Source organism: Vigna angularis, chromosome 3, assembly GCF_016808095.1.
Source record: "Vigna angularis cultivar LongXiaoDou No.4 chromosome 3, ASM1680809v1, whole genome shotgun sequence".
Classification (NCBI taxonomy): Eukaryota; Viridiplantae; Streptophyta; class Magnoliopsida; order Fabales; family Fabaceae; genus Vigna; species Vigna angularis.
In genome coordinates this window covers 20742037-20757731 of record NC_068972.1, presented here as the reverse complement: position 1 = coordinate 20757731, position 15695 = coordinate 20742037, and the positions used below count along the sequence as shown (strand labels likewise).

General features: G+C 34.1%; 2 protein-coding genes across 2 annotated transcripts; one reads left to right on the top strand and one right to left on the bottom strand.

Moving 5' to 3' along the window:
• Positions 1-1537: 1537 nt before the first annotated feature.
• On the top strand, positions 1538-7282 carry LOC108326349 (flowering locus K homology domain). The gene is made up of 7 exons (XM_017559807.2): positions 1538-1685; positions 2204-2718; positions 4785-5034; positions 5286-5434; positions 5872-6168; positions 6262-6456; positions 6907-7282. Exons 2-7 carry the CDS (start codon positions 2212-2214, stop codon positions 7090-7092), a joined length of 1584 nt encoding a protein of 527 aa, XP_017415296.1. The 5' UTR covers positions 1538-1685; positions 2204-2211; the 3' UTR covers positions 7093-7282.
• Positions 7283-8989: 1707 nt separating this feature from the next.
• Positions 8990-14806, bottom strand: LOC108326328 (fructokinase-1). The gene is made up of 5 exons (XM_017559771.2): positions 14322-14806; positions 13339-13607; positions 12940-13231; positions 10310-10462; positions 8990-9826 (listed from the first exon to the last, which is right to left on the bottom strand). The coding sequence occupies exons 1-5, from the start codon at positions 14634-14636 to the stop codon at positions 9443-9445; spliced, it is 1413 nt and encodes a 470-aa protein (XP_017415260.1). The 5' UTR covers positions 14637-14806; the 3' UTR covers positions 8990-9442.
• Positions 14807-15695: the final 889 nt, after the last annotated feature.

Below are 15695 nucleotides of genomic sequence, written 5' to 3'. Positions count from 1 at the left end.
ATCATTCAAATTATGACAATTAATTTAAAACACATGAAGATGCAAAGGTAAGGTGTGATACTACTTACTTTTTATTGATGTGAAACAAATGTACATCTTGAACAAATTTTAACACCACTAAGGTCATCAATCAACCATTCCAGCAACCAAGTCCATGTTTTCATATTCTCCACTTCAACAACAACGTATGCCAAAGGTAACATTTGGTCATTATTATCTCTTCTCACAATAGTTAACAACTCACCTCCATATTTCCCTTTCAAAAAACAACCGTCCAAACCAATAATAAGCCTACATGATACAAAGTAGTCCTTACATGCCTTCAAACACACATACAGTCTCTTGAATATTGGGTTCTCCTCACTAGGTTCTACATTAACTTTGATAGTTGATCCATGATTTGACCTCAATAGCTCATTTGCATAGTCATATACTCTTTTATATTGTTCTTTGAAACAACCATCAATGTTCTTGTATGTCATTGTTTTTCCCTAAACGTTGTAGACCTAGACACACCAATGTTCCATTTCTTACAAACTTTGATTTAGAGGTCAGTGTGATTAATATTTGGATTTTCTTTATGGTCTTCTCTAACTTGTCACTTAACCATTTTGAAGTCACTAAACGAAAATTATTTACTACAAGTATGCTTGTTTATAATATTTCTTAATTGTCATGTACTTTGGGCAACCTTATATGCATAATAAGTGTACCATAAACATTTTCCTTTTGTCCCACAATATTTCACACAAACTCTTCGTTTGTCATTTCTAAAAACATTCAATTTTCTACCATTCTCTACACTATAAGTTATGATTGTTTCAGTAAAATCTTTCTTTTCAGTGAAGTATGTCCCCACTTCTCATTTATATTCTTCCAGAGTTTTACACATTGAGAAAATTCCAAAATTTTCATACTAGTCTCTATTATCATTTGTTGAGTCACTTAATATATGACCTACATATCATAATTTTTTAACACTTAAAAAAACTATTTAAATAATTTGTCTTGTTTAAAAGAGTGAGTAATGGACTAAAATTAAAATAGTTTAACTCCTACAAATTTTAGATAATTTTTAGTTATTTCTGTCACAAAATTAAAAATTAGTTTTCTTAACTCATGAATGGAATTGTGTTTTCTAAGGTGAACGACTTATTTTAGAAGATAAAATCATATGGGTCTCTATCATCATTTGTCGAGTCACTTAATATATGACTTGCATGTCGTAATTTTTTAACACTCAAAGACTATTTAAATAATTTTAGACAATTTTCAGTTATTTCTACTATAGAATTAAAAACAGTTTTCTTAACTTATGAATAAAATTGTGTTCTCTAAGGTGAACGATTTATTTTAGAAGATAAATTAGCATATTAGTTTTTAATTTTTTTATCAACAATTAGTTAAATAAATAAAGGTTTAAAATTATTTATTCACACATTTAATTTATTTGCAATATTTTTAAGAAATTCAAACATCAACAATAAAAAATAAAAAATAAAAGAACCGCCAAAGTTGTGAATACGAGTAGGTTAAAGGCGAGGAAAGCAAATAAAATAAGATGTGAAGGTGTCTCCGTCTCTCATCCTTTACGAAAACCTAAATTCTGAACAGCACCGTTCTCTTCGTATCGAAACGCCACCGTAGTTCTTTTCTCTCCGTTCTCCGAAGCTTCGAGAATCAAAGTAAGTTCTCTAACTCCACTATGCTCGCGTGAGGGTTTTCACATTATCCTTTGTTTTCACTTTGAAGTATTTTTTTCGTTCGCTTAGAATATTCAAATGCGAGTTCTACAGTTTTCACTTTTCGTTAGGGTTGAATAACTGCATTCTTTCTCTTCGCTTTCGTATCTGAGCTCCTTCTATTCGTCTTGTTCGGCTAAGTTGTTATTCTGCACTTCTTTCTGGTGTGGATGAACGGTGGATTTGATTACTTTTGTGTCGATTTGGGTTTTTCTTTTATTCAGCTGATGCGGGGTTTTGTTTTAGGACATTGGAAGTTACGGAGTTTGATTGTAGGGTTTTGTGGATTTCGAACGGTGATTCTTGTTGTTAGCTAGTCCTCTTCTTGATGAGTGTGTGTAGATGGAACAATTGATGAATTCTTTACCCCCGTTTTATTTTTATCATTGAATTAATTTGATTTGTGTGTTCTGTTGAAAAGGATACTTATGAGTTGTTGTTTCATGTGTTTGGTTTCGTAGTTGCTGGGATGTCTGGAGAAGTTTTTGACGGACAAGATGCTGGCTATGTGCCTGAGAACCCTGAGTTTCCACAAAATCATTCTGAGGAACATGATGGAGGAAATGTGATTGATGACTCAGGGTTTCCGCAACTGCAGCCCGATGAACATGATGAGGCCAATTTGGCCGTGGATGCTGATGTTCCGGAAAATAATTTTGATGGGAATGATGGAGAAGGTTTGCCTGAAAACCCTGATTTTCCTCCTCAAGAAAATGCTGAGGAACAGCATGTTGAAGGAGACATGACTGAGAATTTAGGCTCTGAGGAGAAACAGGAATCTCAGGAGGAGTTGAAAGGAGGTGAAGTAAAAAAATGGCCAGGGTGGCCTGGGGAAAATGTTTTCAGGATGTTGGTTCCTGTGCAAAAGGTTGGCAGTATTATTGGTCGTAAAGGCGAGTTTATTAGGAAAATTACTGAAGAGACTAAGGCTCGTATAAAAATTCTTGATGGTCCCCCTGGAACTGCGGAAAGAGCTGTGAGTATATATTTTTTAGTTTCTTGTTATTCATGCAGTTGATAATGTTGGATTTTAACTGTTTCAAGCACATTATGTATTTTTCCTATCTATCTGTAGGCATATTAGAATTATTTGAATGGATTGATTTATGGTTTTCCTTCAACACCCTCCTTACAGTTAGGCTTTATGAACTTCCCTTTCCTTCATTGTTCCATTATCTTATTGAATAAGTGTATAGTTAACAATACGAAATGCCTTGCATGACCTACCTTAAAGTTGCTATAGTGGGTAGGGGATTGGTTACTTTGCTGAACTATAGATTCAGGATAAATAATGCATAATAATAGTATAGAATATATACAAATGCTTAAACATAATGTATTATCTAAAATGATGATATATTCTTAATTCTTAAGCAAGAAGTTAGTCTAACGCATATTGACCATTAATTTGAGCTATAACATTGTGAGAAATGAAACTACACGAAATTAAAAGAAAATTAGGAAAATAGAGTTTATAGAAAAACAGAGGGCCATGACAAGAAAGATAGTGGAATTTTATGTATTTGATGTGCTATGAATAACACACTACACGAATAAACAGTGGTAGTCATATATTTCTTAGTTAAGATGCAGCAGTTAAGTGTTTTTTGAATTGCAAAAGAGAATGGAGGTGAACTTGGCAAGAAAATGAATGGGCTTGGAAGAAAAGGGGTTGATTGTGCAAAATGTTAATGTATGTTGTGGTTAAGTTGCAGCAGTTAAGTGTTTATTGAATTGCAAAACAGAGATTGGAGGTGAACCTGGCGGGAAAATGAATGGGCTGGAAAAGGGGTTGATTGTGCAAGAAAGGTTGGATCCGGCTATCATATGCAATCTGGCTGCTATTGTTTCAATGCCAAAGTGGTGTACTATGAGTTTCTTGTGGCCACCAGCTGCTGTGATGCTCTGCTGCAGTGTTATAGTGCCGTGGTTGGTACCTATGGATTCTTTGCTCGATCATTATGAATCAGAGTTATAAAATATAATAAAGGGAGCTTCTATTTGATAAATCAATCATACGTCATGCTTAGTCCTATATTTGTTAGTATCTGATTAGTACCTTGATGTGGAAAACATATATTTGATAAAACGAAGTTACATACTAAATTTGAGATGAAACATAATGTTTCATTCATGTTAACAAATGAATATTATTGCTAAGAAACTGTGTTATCAAAATAAAACAAAAAATTAACAAGGGAGTAAAAGCATAAAATAAAAATAATCTAGTTGAACCCAAGAAATAATAAATAATCAACAAGTTAATATATAAAAAGAGATGTCTTTTGTCACGATGATCAAATGGGTGTGTGCAGGTTGTCAGCTAATATGAATGACTAAAGTGGCATCAAATTGAAGTGCCAAAGTTCAAGTTGAAGGAAACAACAATGAGCATTTACAACTGCTGAAACGTTGTTTTTGACTTAAGAATGTGCAGATTTTGGTGGAAAGAAGCGTTCACTTCCTGGTAACTTCAGAACTTGGTCGATTGGTGGCTTGCCACACTCCCAGTAAACACTTTCCTCGGAACACTCTTAAGTTACTAAAATAAGAATTAAAAAAGATTATGAAATTTGAAATATATCTAATGTGTAGATCTGAAGCTATATGGGAAAATTGTAAATCTGAAATATATCTAATTAATAAAACTGAAATATATCTTGGTCCATTTAATTACTTATCATTATCAAATTCTTCTCAAGATTTACAATTATTAAATTCAGTGTTTATGCTAATTTTTGGATTAAGGGATGATGCATTCTTCCTAAGAAATATAAATAATGTTAAAGAAAATTTAGTTTAGTAGAGTTGCTAATTTGTGGAACCAAAGACACTGATTGTTAGAAATGAAAATAAGGTTAACAGATAGTACATATATGTTTTTTCTTTTTTTTGCTAGTGATGCAATATTGATATGTATTTTTGCAACGTGGTGATGAATCAGCCATGGGTCAAGTATATAAAATTAGCTTGCTTTAAAATTTGAAATTTAGCTGCTTATGTTGTGTTTCTTTCTCAATTCTCCTTTTACGCTTTTAAAAGGTAATGGTTTCTGCAAAAGAAGAGCCAGATCGCACCATACCACCTGCTGTGGATGGTTTGTTAAGAGTTCATAAACAGGTTGTCAACGTAGAGCCTCATCCTGCTGATGGTGCATCAGGTGCAGGACGCACAGTTGTTACAAGGCTTCTAGTGGCAGATACTCAAGCAGGGAGCTTAATTGGGAAACAGGGAGCCACTATAAAATCCTTTCAAGATTCCACAGGTTGCAACATACGTGTTCTTGGTTCAGGTGCGCCTTCGAGCACTGTAAACTATATTAGGAAGTGTTACTTTTGTGTGCCAATGAACACATTTTCCTTTTCAATATTTTCCCAAGTTTCAGTGAATCTTTGATGCTACATATGTTAGTATTTGAAAAGTTGGCTGTGTTGTCAAGTAATGAACTAATAATATTTTAGTAACCATATATTTGAGAAGCATGATTTATGATATCCAAGTTAGTAACTATGGTACCTGAATCATATATTATATATACAACAGAACACCTCCCAGTGTTTGCCCTGCGAGATGATAGTGTTGTCGAAATACAAGGAGAATCCTCTGGGGTTCACAAGGCAGTTGAACTTGTTGCAGTTCATCTACGGAAATTCTTGGTTGACCGCAGCATAGTTGGTGTATTTGAAACACAGGTCAGTTCATTTTACTTTCAGTTTTTTATTCAAAAATTGAAAATTGCCAATGACCAATTAATAATGTATACAGAGAATTTATCTCACGAGTTTAATTATGTCATGATAAGTCATTAAGTCTGATTCGAACACTCTAAGCTATATACAGAATGTTGTTTTCAATCTCGGGTTATAGTTGAGGATAGTTGATTATGATATGGTGGGATGGAAAACGTTAGAGTAGGCTTCCTGTAAATTGTATATGTATTCCTGTTTTTTTATCATTCTTTGTCTATGTAGTTTGAGAAGGGGTTTCAATGTTTCCAAGTGTCATCACTTTATTTTCATGTGCTTTGAATTGAAGGGAACTCTGAATTTATTTTTGTGTAGTTATATGGATCAATTTTATTACCATTCATTTTGTGAATAATTTTTTTTTTCTTCCTCCAAAACTTCAGATGCAAAGGCCAGATGTTCGGGCTAACCAGAATGTGCCACATGGCCCACCACACCAACCTTGGGGTCCTCCTCAAGGTTTTCCAGCTCCTGGACCTGTTAGTGGTGGTGGACCTGCTTTCCCACCCAATCCTCAGTATATGCCCCCTTCGCATAACTATGATAATTACTACCCACCTGCTGATCTGCCTCCCATGGACAAGCACCTACATCAGGGTCCTCCACCTGCCTATGGAAGAGATGCTTCCATGGGAATTCATCCATCCAGTGCGCAACCGCCACAATCTGTTGTGACTAAGGTATATTTTTGCCAAGCTTGACTATGTCAGAGAGAAACATTGATTTTAAAACACTTTTTTGTGGTTTAATATGATTTTTTTTGTACTATGTAGGTCACGCAGCACATGCAAATTCCTCTTTCCTATGCAGATGCTGTTATTGGAGCATCAGGGACAAACATCAGCTACATCCGTCGTGCCAGTGGAGCAAGTATTACAATTCAGGAGACCAGGGGTGTGCCTGGGGAGATGACTGTTGAGATAAGTGGTACTGCTTCACAAATACAGGCTGCCCAACAACTGGTGCAGGTATTTTGTTTTAAAGGGTTTTTGTCATTGTTTGATAGACTATCTGGGTTTTTTTGGGTAATTGGAGTGGCAATGGTTAAATTTGTTTGGTACGTCTTTTTATTTATGCATTACTAGCTCCCAAACTAGTTAATTCGTGTGGGTATATTAATTTCAAATACAAGTATGTTGGGTTTAACTTAAAGTTTGTCTTTTCAATATTCATTCTTTTACGTAAAGTTATAAGTGAATGGTATAAAGAAAGTGCCGCACGAGGAGAGGGAATGTACTTGACATCCAAGTATTTATTTGTAGTCTAGTGTTTGTCATGAGGTTTGAATGACAACTGTTGTAGTTAAGGCTTAAAAGAATATTGTTAATGCTACTCAGGATAGAATAGAGTGTTTTTGTTATTGTCATTATTATGGCTGTTTTTCTCTGAAATGCCCACAATGTGTGTATCGGATGCAGAATTTCATGGCTGAAGCTGCCAGTGCAACTCAGGAACATATGGGAGGATCAATGAACCAAGGTTACAATTCCTATCCTACCAGTGCTCCTGTCTACCCATCTCCGCCCTCAAGCGCTGCTGGTCATGCAGGCCACGTACCTTCCGCAGATTATGGACCCGTTTATGGCACCAATTATGGCTATTGAGAACATAACATTCAATTTTAGATGAGGAGCCATACCATTTGTAAACATTGACCGTTCAATTTTAGCTGTACTAGTTCTCTTGCAGCCATCATCCTGTCATATCCTATATTTTCACTGTATTACAGTTCGTATAATGACTCGATAGGATTTAGAGGATATGATAATGTGCTAGTTCTTTTCATGGGCTTAACTAGCTTTCTAGTCATTATAAAGTAGGCTTTTTTGTTTTCGTCTTAAATTATTTTCCCGTTTAGAGGATATGAGTTTTTTTTACAAGCTTCTAAAAATTCTATCTATATAAGCATTCTTAAACAAACAACATATTTGACCAATAAGTGTTTATAAAGAAGGTTTTAACATATACCTCAAACAAACTTAGGGTTAATGTCATTAAGGATGGGCATGAGATTTAATCTCATTAAGTGTTTACCTATAGAGATCTATTTACGTACAAATAAAAAAAAGACTTGCTTACTTGAAGAGAGAAATTCTTTGTTACATGTATCTTCTAATGAAGTTTGCATAAGAGTAATTAAGTACATTCACTTAATACGTTGAGAGTCACATTAGATATGAAGTTGATGAGTTTCACCAGTTTGTTCTCTTTTCTCTAATATTCCAATGTGTTTAACTTTGTTAAAAAGCATACTTTTTTTCTTTTTTATGTAGTTGTCACTTCTCTATTGTGTAGAAAACACAATTTTATAGTTTTAAACCTAGATGATTTAATAAGATTATAGACAATAAAATCAAGGTAATCTAATTTTAATAATTTAATCAATTACAATTTAGTTTTCTCCAACCATCATAGTTTAGATAAGACACCCATGATTTTGATCATAAAAAATATCAAATTTTAATGAAATGAATTTTTTTTCTTATGTTTCATAATAAAAACAATGAGATCACCAAGAAAAAGCATGCTTGATTTTCATTTAACCATCAAATCATCTATACTCATGACTTCTAGGATACTCACAAGCTCACCTAAGAAAGGACACAATGATGAAGAAGTGACTACCATAATGCAAAAAGATCTAACAACCTTATGTAGAATCATAATGTGTTTTGCATTTGTTATTGCTTTTTAATTTTCAAAGAGTTAAATTAATAGATTGCCTTATAGAACAAAGAGTACGTGAGATAACTTTATAAATCTTTGCATTTGTGAAGTACTCTCAACAAGGAGTGTTTGAGTTTATATTTCTTCTTTTATCCTTGTAATCTTTTAAGAACATATTTTCTTGTAATAAGGAGAAATACATCCAAAAGTAACTCAATGTTAAAAGATACTTTTTTTTATCATTGAAAGAAATAAATGAAATACATAATGACTATGTGTGCTAGTTATAAACTAGAAGTAGCATAGAGAATATTTGAACAAAATATAATTAAAAAGTTGTAAAAGAATACACATATTAGTTAAAATTATATATAAAATTCACAAACTATCGAAGAACCAAGACATTATTTAAATCTAACGATAAAAAATCATTTGGTTTTCATAGAAATGAAAGAAAAGACAAATTAGTTTAAAGTAGACAAATAAAATCATTTAGGTTAAAATACTTAATTACCATAAAACCTCCCCTCACTCAGATCCCGATCTGAGAAAGAAAATTTATTTCAATTAGTATAAAACCTAATCTCCCGTTCCTTTCAACAAATGTTATCCAATAGAGCCGACAACCCAAATGAACGCAACTATAACCATTTCGATGTGATTTTCTTTATTATAGGTAAAATTTTGCAGTTAATATAAATTAATATGATCAGAGTCCGACGCAGAGAGGAGTCGATGGTCTGGTTTTACTACTACGGCGTGCAAAATACCATTGTTTTGTCACGTACTTGAATCTACTGATCAAGAGGGAAACAAAATTCTAAGGGTGAAATGTAAACAAGATATTGCAAAGTAATATATTAGAGTGCATACAAACAGCCTTTTCGTGTCAAAAATCAACTATGTAAATAAGGAGACTATTACAAATCACTGTTTGAAAATCATAAACATAGAACATGAAGCAAAAAATTGGGATCTCAGGATAACAGCTCTGCTCCACTGGTTCGTGGAGTAAAATATACCTTTGAAATCAAAATTAAGGGAATACCGTTGAGACTGAAATGCCACAAATCAGTTAAAATGCTTGATGATAAGCTAGCTACCTTTCATGTATTTGCCAAAGCATTCTAGCTACGGCAATTTATGTAACCCTGTTGGGTTATAAAACTCCATTATCTAAATGCTTAAGCTTTAACTTTTACAGAGTGAAGCTAAGAACCCAAGAATCAGAAGAGTTCTTTTACATGAACAGATATCAGTGGTTGCAACCCATTTTTCCATAATCAATCAAGTTGACAAATTCCCTACTGTTTGTTGTAGATCAAGCCTGGGCAAGATTTCAGAGACAACTTTGTCAAATGAGACAAGGTTGAGATGGTTTCTTTTTCCGTTCATAACATTTGACAGATATGTTATTTCCTGAGATACCACATTCTTTTCAAGTATGTCAAACCAAAATTCATCATCTTCGCTGATGTTTGATGATCTTATTAAGTCTACTACCTTCTCTAGTGTTGCTACATTCCTACCAGCACCACAGCCCATGGCTGTAGCAGCACCCACTGCATTTGCAATTGCCAATGTATTAACCAGTGGCATATTATGTATAAAACCATAGGCAATAGCAGCTACAAAGCTGTCTCCACAACCAACAGTATCAATAACATTCACCTGATAACAGTTCAGAATTACAATTAGTTTATAACAAAATGGTAAAGGTTGTCAAAGGAAAAAAAAAGTTGTCACATAAGTTTCTTAAATATCATTGGAAGAGACAAGCACTTTTGAACAATCAAAGAAGAAATAACAACATATACTTTGAGCATACCAAACAGTTGAGCTTAACTATTCCTTCAATATTAGGACGTTAGAAAAGCATGTTTGACTCTTTTGAAGGAAAAAAAAATCTTCCACTTGAAGAAACCACAATGTTCATAAAACGTGGTTACTATGTAGTTTTGAATCATTTGATTAATTTGCCCTTAACTGAGATATTCACCTTTAAGCTGATAATATTTATGAAACTTGAATACCAAAGTGGGTCAAAGCATGGCTAAGCAGAACATGGCAGTATATCAAGTGGAAAAAAAATATTATGTTCCAAAATTTGCAAGAATTTAAGAGGCAATGAAGATTAGAACGAGAAGCTCATGCCTTGAATCCAGGTGCACAAGCTATGCTAGAGGCCGTTATTATAATTGAACCCTTAGAACCCATTTTTACAATCACCCATTTCGTGCGGATCCCTCTTTTGAGAAACTCCTGCCCTGCTAATATTGGATCTTCTATGCCAGTTAATGACTCAGCCTGTCATGCAAAACAATAAAATCAAAGATGACCTAAATTAGAAAGTAGTTTGCCAAACAAAAAAGAGGAGAAACAAAAAGCAACTTAATTTGCATCACGTTATTGTTTTATGGGAATAAGACAACCACTATCTTCTGTAAACGACTTGGGAGATTGCCATGCAAAAAATGTAAACTCCAAAAGTCTTTTGCTTAGGCAGGAGTTTGACAACATATGGCCTAACAACAAAAGTAATTGTGGCATGATTTAGATAATCTGATCAACTCAAGCCTATGAATTTCATAATACTTGGTAATGTCAGATTAACAAAGATAGAGACAAGCCCTTTTGGAGTCAGGATAGGGCACCACAAATTCAAATTTACTAAAATATGAGACTTTGAAATAGAGGATCTAAGGCAATTCAGAAACATATATTGTGAACAATTTTGCGGAGCTGCCAGTCGTGCTTAAAAATTAAAACTTAGAGGCCACCTGATGGTGACATCAAACTATTTTTCATCTGCATTGCCTATCTATGGTAGACAAATATTCTGGAGGCAGATTTATAGGAAAACAGAACTGATAGATGAGAACTAAGTTGGGAAGAAGGTATAGTGTCATCCTTTTATATATATATATATATATATATATATATATATATATATATATATATATATATATATATATATAATTACTCATTCGGTCCTTACAAGAGCAAAATCTTTACCTTTTAGTCCCTATACTATCCCGTTAGTCCCTACACATACCATTTTAATCCCTTTTAGTTCTTACTGTGATGACTAAAAAGACTAAAAATGATGTGTAATGACTAAAAGGGATTAAAAAACAAAAAATAATGTAAGACTAAAATGGGAAGTTTTTAAGTATAGGAATGAAAAGGTATAAAGTTTTTACAATTATAAAGACCACACAAGTAACTAAAGTTAAAAAAAACTGGAGAAAAAACAAATTTTGTGAAAGCTGTAAGAACAAGTTACCCGTGTGACTGAGTAGGGCATTGACGGGTGAGTGTTGCAATATGAATGCAAACTAAATAAAAGGTAGTTAGAGCTAGCATGGTTTACTTTTCTCAACCTGAACCAATACTTTTCCGGAACTTAAACATAACTCAACTTTATTAAACTAGCCCCATAAGTTGAAGTTTGCCTCCACTTGTATATTATAATTTGATCTTATCTTTAGTCGATATAGAATCTCCAACACATCCCTCACGCCAAAGACATCGTGCATTTACACCAAAGACATCAAGCATGGGAATCAAGGTCCCTACAATAGCAAGTGATACGATAGACCCAATTCTCAACTAGAATAGACTCTTAGTGACTCTTATACCATATTAAGGTAAACCTCACTAAACTGGTTCAATGAGGTGAAGGTTTGCCCCCACTTATATATTAGAATTTGCTCTTTTGTTTAGTTGATGTGGGATCTCCAACATGTTTAATGGGCTATCATTAAAGTTTGTAGTTGTCAACTAGATTGGACAAAAGATACTGGTGCTGAGTCTTGACTCATCCATCAATAATGTAAAATAAATTTGTAGAGATAGGAAAAGTTAGCATGCAAATAATTGACTATCAATGACTCGGTAAGAAAGGAAAATACATTTTAACTTATCAAATACATTGAATTCTAAATGTTGTTCAAGTGAAACAAAGCCATTACATAATAATGTGAAAGCACCTTACCAAAACCAAGGTTTAGAAGTAGGGGAAAAGGGATTGGCAACAGAATGGTGGGGGTCTGGTGGGCAAGCAGGAAAGGTGTGTTATCATTGATCAGTAGGTATGGGTTTGGACTGTGCAAAAACCTGCTAATCATTATGATTTAGGCTCAAATTTATCCTGAGAAATACAGATGGTAAACAAGCTCCAAAGGACTCTGAAATATGAACAATCGACTGACACAAACAAATGAATTATCAGGATTACTTTCAATTAAAGATTATGCTTTTCTTCATACTTCCAAATGTTTCATATGAATTTTGCTACCTAGATAGAAAGAACAAGTGAAGCAAACTGAAAGTTGCAAAACTACACAACACTTTTAAAGATTCCAGATAGATACAGTTTCTTGGACAAAATACAATTTGGTAAGGTGAAAGTGTCCATAATTATGCTAGCAGAAATATGTACAGCATACAAAAAAGGTTGGACAACGTATGTCCATATTTGAGGAATGGTGTAAGCACTGCATAAGGTTCTGAAGGTGCTAAAACACAGAATATAATAACAAAGTCCTTAATATGAAAACAAGAAACTGAGAGAGGGGGACAGATAAACATGGAGTACTTGCTGCACATCTAAATGCAAAGTGCAAAACAACGAAATACACACACACACAAAAGGCGAGTTTTATAGATTATAAAGCAAAGAAAGAGTAACTGTATGACATCATATTAGAAATTGTACAGCTTAACCCTGAAGCAAACAATTATGGGAGATCACAATAACTATCAAGGATAAATGCAATAACCTCGTCAGAAGTTAGAAGAATAACATCACTCATTCTCAATAACTGGTTAAGAGCTCTTTGTTCATCAGGTGTCCCAGTGGAGAGTTCCTTCCCTCGTGGCCCAGGATCAAAGAAGATTGATGTGCCAACTTCAACAGCATATTCCATTGCTGAGAGTATTGCACCAGGAGAGAGCTCGTCAAAGCCATAACCATTACAGAACAAGACCTTTGAATTTTCAATAGCTATTTTAACTTCACTGGACAATTTACTCATCCAATGAAATGCAGGCTCCTTGCTAAAATCAGCCCGACTAATAGAGAAACAGTAATAGGTTAGGTCATTGTAAACAAAAATATGAAAACAAATAATATCCAACACGATAACAACAATAAAAATTAGAGGAAAGATGACTTTTACCTGCAAAATCCATGTCTTTGCAGAGGATCAACAAGAACCCAACATAGAAGAGTATCATAAGAGCCACTATCACTACTAGATCTGTCGATGATATTGTCACTATTGTCATTAGAAAGTATCCCAACCAAACCAATGCCCTCATCATGAAGCACGTCCGACAGAAACTTCCCATAGATTTCATTACCCACATGACCTATAGAAATGCAGTTAAGTCCTAACCTTGCAGCTGCTATAGCCATATTGCAGTTCCCACCTGCTTCCCAATATTTCTACACCAAAAGCCATAGGATGAAATAAGGGAATACAATCATTTGCAGAAAATAAACACAAAAATGAACAGTATGAAAAGGGAGGGAAATTGCAGGAATGACAACTTAAATTTCCATTATTAAGGATCCGTAACTTAATTAAATGTTTATTGAATACGAAATTATCATGCATGTACTGATGTATAAGTTGTTTCTATAATTGAATAGAAAATAAGAGCTAAATTGTTTTCATATAAGTTGCAAATATTTTCATAAGTTCTACGCTAACCTAAAAATTCCCCAGAACACTAGAACGTTTCAATAAATTTCTCTTAAAACACTTACAGGATAAGAAAATAAGAAAACAAATGAAATAAGTTTCTTATGCTATAAAACACGCTTAATTAATCCCTTACACAAGTACAACGCCACAAGACAAGTCTAAATAAGCTCTTTCAGGCAAAAGTCAAAGAGCGATGTTCTCAGATTATGATGACGAATTGGCAACCGCACGAGTAAGTGGGGAATGCGAACAGAAAACAGTAGCAGAAAAGAAGAGCATCTAAAGTAACGACAAAAACTTGCACAGTTCCCTTTACAGAACTGAACTGATTGGGGGAGGATATTTCTCACCACACAGATTGGTTTTAAATGACAATTAACAAACCACGACAACACCGAACCTAGGTTTAGCCCAAACCCTAAATGATGAAACGGAAGAGAAAGAGAGAGAACCTTGTCAGGGGGAGACTGAGCCAAACGGTCCATGAAGGCCTTGCGTTGAACCGGCGAGGGAGGGGGGAGCTGGGGGACATTGAGGACGATGTCCACGCAGAGGTTGCTGAGAGTGGCGACGTCGACGTGTTTGGAATTCGGTGGAACGTTGGAATGGAGGGAGAGGCTGGGCGCGGCGATTTCGAGGCTTTTGCAGGCGAATGCGCGATTGAGAAGGTGATGTTTGAAGCATGGAGGTTTGGAAATGGAGGGGAATGAGGAAGGTCCATGAAGGACTGGGTGAGTGAGGGTTTTGGAAGGGACTGAGAGAGGCATTCACCCAACAACCAACTACACTCACTGCACTCTAACAAACTGCAGATTCAACAAAAAAAAAAACAAAACAGAGGATAGATTGTTTAGATAACAGAAGCCTTATGCAATGGATTCTCACTTTCCTACAACCCAACTACTATTAGTTATTGTTTATATCGTCAAACTACTTTTTCATTTTATTACCATTTTCATCTATATCATTTGTGTTAAGTGTATTCATTCTCGAGTTCTTTATATTTTTGGATTGAATCTCGAGTCACTTATATTTTTTTTTTATTTAAGTCTTTACTTATGAAAAATTAAAATAATTGGACTTCTAACGTTAAGTTCGTTGAATCGTATTAAAAATACCTTCTTAATGTAGTTTTTTAAATGACGTGACGAACTGTAGTTGTATAATACATTTAGATGGATACTGACGTGGATTTTCCTATTAACATAAAAAATGGGAAAATTTAATTAAAAACACATAAGTTAGGATTGTTTTCATTAAAGTCGCATGGTCTCAAATTAGCGTTCACCGATACGAATTAGGTTTGTTTCATGCAAAGATTGATTAAGTGAAATTAATTGTCGAATATAGAAATTAGGTTTCATTTGAGGTATTTGTCATCATATTTGGAACATTTTTGGTTGGCATCGTGAAGGTGAGTAGATATTGTATTATGGTTTACAATTTATTCTTGAATGATTTTTATCGTCATATGTCTTTCGTATTTGAAAAGCTACATATTGAGGTTATTTTATAATATTGAAATGTGTTTCGTTGTTGATTGCGATGTGATCCTTCATGTTTAAAGTTGTATTGGATTGTTTGTTTAAGTGTATTTTATTTTTAATAGGTATTTTTTTTACGGTATATTATTATTTTATAGGTCTATAAATATTTATATATTGTTGTGCGTGATAGAGGAGGATTTTGAGGTTGTTTTCAATCATGAAGGAAAGTTCGTAAATGATGACATGTTGAAATATGATGGAGAAACTTCTACGGTATCTATTGACCTAAACAATTGGAGTTACTTTTTTGTGGTAAGTGTAGCGAAATGGTTGGAGTAT

Excerpts from the sequence above, each read along its gene's own strand:
- LOC108326349 (XM_017559807.2), top strand. The coding sequence starts at position 2,212 with ATGTCTGGAGAAGTTTTTGACGGACAAGATGCTGGCTATGTGCCTGAG. Across the intron at positions 5,035-5,285 it reads CATACGTGTTCTTGGTTCAG|AACACCTCCCAGTGTTTGCC; the intron begins GTGCGCCTTCGA and ends TATATACAACAG. Across the intron at positions 5,435-5,871 it reads TTGGTGTATTTGAAACACAG|ATGCAAAGGCCAGATGTTCG; the intron begins GTCAGTTCATTT and ends CCAAAACTTCAG.
- LOC108326328 (XM_017559771.2), bottom strand. The coding sequence starts at position 14,636 with ATGCCTCTCTCAGTCCCTTCCAAAACCCTCACTCACCCAGTCCTTCAT. Across the intron at positions 13,608-14,321 it reads CTCAGTCTCCCCCTGACAAG|AAATATTGGGAAGCAGGTGG; the intron begins GTTCTCTCTCTT and ends CTTTTGGTGTAG. Across the intron at positions 13,232-13,338 it reads CAAAGACATGGATTTTGCAG|TCGGGCTGATTTTAGCAAGG; the intron begins GTAAAAGTCATC and ends TTTCTCTATTAG.